We start from the raw sequence: 6,431 nt of genomic DNA, 5'->3' as shown, positions 1-6,431 counted from the left end.
AAAATAATAAAAGATACTTATTTTTTAATGATAGCTTATTAAAACGGATTTGGCAACTTTGCCTAAGGCTGCACGGGGATTGGATAATGACGTCACACTACTAAGGCGGTCGACAGGACAGCTATTCTTAAATTTTCAATTTTAAGCAATATTTGGACACCGTGCAAACTAAAAACGTAAGATACACATTCGAGGCGTTAATGTGGTGTTAAATCAACCCGCTGTAGCACCAACAGTGAGTTAAAGTTAAAAGTAGCGTCATTTGTCTCAACCTCGTCTACGGACGGAACCTGGTGCGAACAGGAAGCGGTACGTGTCTCTGCACGGAGGTAAGGAAAATGAACGTAATCCAGTTAGGAAATTCTTTCTATCGTAACGGAATCAAACATGGTCTACAGTTGTTCATTATATGACGGCATATTTAAAACAAAGTGAATTAGGCCTATAGAGCGGTTCATTTGTTTGAGTTTACCTCGCACGCATGTGTTAGCCGTACGAGTTAGCCAAATACCCGTAAGAAAAGTCCGAATTATTGTAATTACATTAGTAATATAATTGTATGTCGAAACAAAATTAATCACATATTACAAAATAAACGTTGCTGCTGTGACGGCGACTAAACACTTTTTTTTCATCGGATACTTAAATTGTCCTGCAGAGGGCGCTGTGGCGTTTTTTTTTCTTCTTTCAAACTTAATTGGAATTTAAAGGACAAGCAAGGGAAACTCAAAACAGCCACATCGAAAATAAAGACAAAAATGGTAGAATGGTACAAGCATACAAAATGGGATTTAAAAAAAATTGAAATCCTTAGGTAAGCCCACACTCAAGCCAATGTGAGATACGGTAGAACAACAATGATATAGAGTTATACTTTTTTTTTTTTTTACCTTTTTATTAATTTTTTCTACACGTTTCAAAGTAGTGAGTGAAATCACAAATGAAGACATTGAAAGGATGGTTGTAGCTCTCATTTATTTTTTCTTTAACATGGATAGTATTGAAAAATCGAATTTATATGTATAAATTAGTGTGCATGTAATATGTTGCCACATATTTGTAAATGCATTAACAAGGTGAACTGGATTTCAAGCTGTATGTGCATACATTTGATTTTTTTTTAAAAGTCATGTAGCACGATTCTTCACAAAATTTGTGTGGCTTCTTTTACTTTAGGGGCTACAGGGCAGGAAATGTTTAAAAAAAAGATTGTGGCATGTTATTTTCCTCTTTACCTGGTCTGTGTCTCCTGCAGCTAATAGTGGGATTGCATTTGTCAGTGCACATGCCTGGAAGGAGCCCTCGCGCAATGCATCATGGGATAGTCTGTATGCCTCCAGCTGGCATCCGTGGATGTAAACAGAGATAGAGGTGGTAGTTTTAAGCCAGTTTTGGACCCAGAAGATGTACCTGCAGCTGTTATTAACTATTGTGAATCCACTTGTGTTTAAGCATTGCATTCTTAGGAAAACATAGAAGTTCACATGTTTATCCCTGAGATGCATCCAGGGACACAAGAAGTAATCCCCAGCATTCTGAGCCTTTTGTTTACTTTCTGAGCATGTCTGTGTGACTAAAATCCAATATGGCAGGTATGCAATCCCCCTATTTGGTCGGTCAGGTGGGGTCAGCCAATCAAGAGACTGGAGACATCCTAAAGAGATGTGGCCACAGCAGGTGGTCTGCAGGATTGGCTACTAGGTTGATGATTAGTTAATCTGGCAAGTCATTTATCAAGTGAAAACTCTCAAACATTGTCTAATAACATTTTCACGTGTATGGAATATGTTTAAGGACAAAAATCCATGTGCATTTTTCATCTGCTATTATTAATTTGAAAATGGTAAAATATAAAAATAGTTAGACTTACACACACAGATTTACATGTGCAGATCAGCTGATCCTGTAGAATAGGAGTTGGATTACCAGTGTATAGACCAAAGTTCACCAAATGTTACCCAAGACGATCATTTTTGTTTCTGTGCTTTAAAAAAAAACTGAACTGGGCTTTGTTTGTCACCTGCATTGTGGTTGTCAGGCGCTTAAATATGAAGTGAAAGGGGGGCAGCTAAAAGGATTTTCAGCCTGATGCATGTTGGCAGTTTTATGAAGAAGAGTTCTGTGCCAACAACTCTCAAGCAGCTGAATAGCCTGGTGTGAAGCAGCCTCTGATGTGTGTATGACAGTTCTATCAGAGTGAAAGTTGTGCACAATTGGATCTGTCATGTCTGCTAATTTAATGGGAGCAAAGTAGCATTTGGCCAAGGAGCCTAAAAGTGAAGAAAGGGAACAGAAAGTACTTAGAATTGTGTTTTATTTTATTGGCGTAAATGAATGTCATGTGATTGCTGGTGTGAGTTATGTCAGCACAATAGCTCAGAAACTAATGGAGCTATTTCAACAGTATTTTATTGGAACGTTTTTACTAATATACCCAGAAACACCAGAATTATTATATTGTAATAACTTGAACAGTTCCACAAGATGCACAACAAAGAGTTAATATTCCCTCAAAACATTTGAGGGATTTATGGCTGAAACTGGTGGAGCAGGGTGGGGGTCTGCACATTTTTGCCAACTTGGCATTGGAGACAAAATGCTTTTACCCCAATCAAGGCATCCTTTTCCTGATTTGGTGATCGAATAAATCTGGTCCAAGCAGCATGAAATAGGGGAATTGATTTGATTTTAAAGTACTTGTTCAAATTAAGTTCAGTCAGTTACTCCCAGTGAAAGACTAGTGAATGTGGAAGAGGATCTAAGACTGTTGTTGTGGTCCTGTGTGATAGGGGATGGAGATAGACTGCCAGCCCAAGGACCCAGTCGTCTCTTTGTTTGACAAAGACAGCGTGGACCTTGGTGACGTCAAGGACATGAGATTGGAGGCGGAGGCTGTGGTCAACGATGTACTCTTTGCGGTCACTGAAATGCACGTGTCACAAAGTCTTGGCAGCGCGTTAGATGTGGCCTACATAAATGTGGAAACGAGAGAGGGAAATCGCTATTGCCTCGAGCTGACGGAAGCAGGACTGAGGGTAAGATCCACGATACACCACAGATATGGACATCATTAATCTCCCGCTGTGATCCCATTTGATGTCTTTCTGGAATCATGTGTTGGGGTTGTAAATCTGCAGAGTTATCAGGTTTTTCTTAATCTGACAACATCCATTACTTTCGTCAGTAAAACAGAAAAAATTCTGTAACTTTTTTTTTCATTCATTTATTAATGTTCTTTATTTTCAGACAGCAGTTTACCATATAAAATAAATTTCAGTACAAAACAAAACCGTTTCCTCTGATATTCAAGGACCTTTAGAAGATATAATAGCTTTCTATATTTTGGGAGAGAGCAAATATGTGTACCACAAGTAACGGACTAATTATCAGATAGAGTAATAAAAAGAGAACAGGGTAAAGATCTTATTCATCAGGGAAAAAAATAAAATAAGTTTTTGCAGAACCATCCACTTAACACCTCCGTGAAATCTGGCCGTATGGCTTTACAAATGCAACTCATCTAATAAATCCTTTTTTTGTAAGACAGAGAGGGGAGGAAAAATCTGCACGATAGCAATAATATCCTTTATAATATCTACCCATTCTTGTGTTGTGGGCTTCAGAAAGCAGATGGGATATCATCAGGGCTTTTTTACAAGCAGATGTACAGATGCCAGACATACTTTACATATAGTTATACTTTAGTATACACTAGTAGAGTTCTACCTTAGATTTGGAATGTGTAATAGAAGATATACCTTACTGAATTTTCATATATTTGTCAGAATATCTTATCTGAAAATAAACATTTCATAAAAATAAAGTGGGAAAACTGCAAAGGGAGAGAGAGGCTTTTTTGTTGTTATTTTGTATTTATTTTGTTATAATTTGACTTTATTTCAAATTTGGTGTTTGTCTTAGATTTCAATGAAGGCAGAACTATTAAAAATCACATTTGAACACCAACAGGTGCTTAAGATTTTGTATAGTACCATGTATGGTGAAAAAAAAAAAAAGTAAAGTGAAGACTAAAAATGAACAGTTAGTTGTTTGAAACAAAAATACTGTTTTTCAGCTACAAGTTGATCCAGGTTTTTTTTTTTTGTTTGGTTTTTTTTTTTTTTTTACTATTTGTAATGGTCAGAACGTTTATCCTGAATGAGTACCGTACACTTTGAAATGTTTTTCAGGAGCAGTCGCAGTGCCATCAGTTTTGTGATGCAGTTTGTTTTCACTTGATCACTGTTTCTGAGCCCAGTTCAGGAACTGGTTATTTTAAATCCTTTGTTGTTTAGTAAAATGAGTAGTTCCAGAATTTTGAACTCGACCTGTGACCTTAAACGTTGACAGATCTAAAATCACATCACTTCTTCCCATCCACAGTATTAGTTTACATCCATTTTTTTAACTGTCTTGCTAACACACGTGTTTTTGGAAGTGATGGTCTCAAGGTTGGAGAGGCACCCTCTTTATTTATTTATTTATTAGTTTATTTGACAGGAACAATGTACATTAATGAACATTTCTGTAAATGCACCAGAATTAACCTTAGCAGCTATTTTTCATCTGCAGTCCCTGGATAGGTGGTAGCAGTCACCCTAAAAATAAGTGTTAGTTAAAATACATACATAAAACACTTCACATTATTATACAATTTAGTAAACATTATATTAAAAAAAAGAAAAAAAAAGAATTAAACATGCAGGTTAAATATATTTTCTAAGAATATTCAGGAGATTTGGTGCTGACATGTTTGATGGTCAACGAGCCACTTCCTCAGATTAACCTTAAATGTGTTAAAGGTGGTCATTTCTCTAATGACCACAGGTACTGTGGTCATTTCTCTAATGACCACAGGTACTGTGTTCCACGCTTGTGCTGCCCTCACAGAGAAAGAAGCCCCCCTTTAATTCCCCATCAGACAGAAAAATCACTGAGATCTCATGGGCAAGCTCGAATAATCCCCAGGTTGCTCCCTGTGGGTTTGTGAAATGTGAGACATCATGGTAAAGCACTTGGCATATCTGCATCAGATGGAAAAGCCACTAGAGAACTACAGCAACCAAGACGATTGTGAGTTTTTCCTCTGCCAGCGATGCTAATGCAAAACTGACCACTGACGTTGACAGTATTGCCAGTAATCTGAGTTTAAATGATGACCTCTGCAGTTTACTTGCCCCAGAACATCCACTTTTGCAATGACTCTCTCCCCATACAGGTGGTGGGCTACGCCTTTGATCACGTGGATGAGGACTTGAGCACCCAGTACCACGAGACTGTTTACTCTCTCCTGGACTCACTCAGTCCAGGTTACAGAGAAGCCTTTGGGAATGCTTTGCTCCAACGGCTGGAAAGCCTGAAGCAGAACGGACAGTAGATGCTGTTGCAGGAGAAACAGGACCAGGATTGGATTTGAGCCAGATATAGCCCCGTTTGGTGAAATGCTACAACATATTTAGTCATGTTTCCGCTGGCCGAGTGACTAAAACAAGCATTCCTCGCACTATACAGCTTTAATTTTCATATCATTCAGTAACTTAATGTCAAAGTTTTTTTTCTTGTTCTTTCTCAGACATCGTTGAGCAGAGAAAAGAATCTGGTATTGTGAAATACCAGAACTCATTGTTCTTCCTGTGATGTGGCTGCTGCTCAAAACTGTCAGCTGTCTGAAATAATAGTTCCTATTCAGGTGGAAGCCAAAGCTGTTGTGTTCCTTCTGTGTCACATGTTGCCTTAATGATCAGCTTCTGGTTGGAAAAGTACAAAAACACTGACTTATTTTTTTGTTTCTATCCTCATCTTGTATTGAGGTGAGCTGATGAACACACAGTTGGAATGTAAATCAAACACTTGCCATAAATTAATCTGACGTATTCAGAGTCAAGTTTTGAATAACATGTTTCCGATTTTTGGAGAGGTAGACAGTTTCAAAAATGGATGTTTTTTTTTTTGTTTTTTTTCCATCCATATCGCACTGCTTCAGAAGCTATCCTTGCAGGGATAATTTATTTTAAAGGTGTGTATTCTGGTCAGATTGCATATAATTTGCTTGAGGGTTTGTAAGAACAGCTGTGAGACATTGTGTTGTCATATGTGTGATATTGTTTTCTGTCAGTTGTATAATATGTCAACTTGCTTTTGTTTTTTGTTCAACCTGCAGTTCCTTTCTGCTGGTCTTTGCTCAGCCCAATAAATTTTTAAAATGGTGTCTGTCTTCTTCTTTGCACCTCATGTCATACTACACATGGGGAATGTAGTTAAACGTGTACATCATTCCAGGGTGAGTGTTTGGGCCAATTGTTGGCTGCACACGCTGATTTTCATGAACCATTCACTTGGATCTCTGCAGTGATGTCTTTGGCCTTGGAAGGGTTTACAAGGTGAAGAGATCCCTGGAAAGAGGTGTTTGGAAATTCTGATACCATTGGAGA

At 37.9% G+C, this 6,431-nt stretch overlaps 1 protein-coding gene across 1 annotated transcript; it reads left to right on the top strand.

Moving 5' to 3' along the window:
• Positions 1–90: 90 nt before the first annotated feature.
• On the top strand, positions 91–6,206 carry gskip (gsk3b interacting protein). The gene is made up of 3 exons (XM_034159408.1): positions 91–329; positions 2,790–3,035; positions 5,219–6,206. Exons 2-3 carry the CDS (start codon positions 2,793–2,795, stop codon positions 5,375–5,377), a joined length of 402 nt encoding a protein of 133 aa, XP_034015299.1. The 5' UTR covers positions 91–329; positions 2,790–2,792; the 3' UTR covers positions 5,378–6,206.
• Positions 6,207–6,431: the final 225 nt, after the last annotated feature.

The sequence above is a fragment of the Thalassophryne amazonica genome, chromosome 19, assembly GCF_902500255.1.
Source record: "Thalassophryne amazonica chromosome 19, fThaAma1.1, whole genome shotgun sequence".
Taxonomy (NCBI): Eukaryota; Metazoa; Chordata; class Actinopteri; order Batrachoidiformes; family Batrachoididae; genus Thalassophryne; species Thalassophryne amazonica.
The sequence above is the reverse complement of the archived record's forward strand: the minus strand, read 5'-3'. Positions and strand labels throughout refer to the sequence as shown.

What these genes read in the sequence shown, in the direction of transcription:
- gskip (XM_034159408.1), top strand. Translation starts at nt 2,793, where the DNA reads ATGGAGATAGACTGCCAGCCCAAGGACCCAGTCGTCTCTTTGTTTGAC. An exon ending in TGACGGAAGCAGGACTGAGG is followed by an intron (nt 3,036 to 5,218) that starts GTAAGATCCACG and finishes CTCCCCATACAG; the next exon opens with GTGGTGGGCTACGCCTTTGA.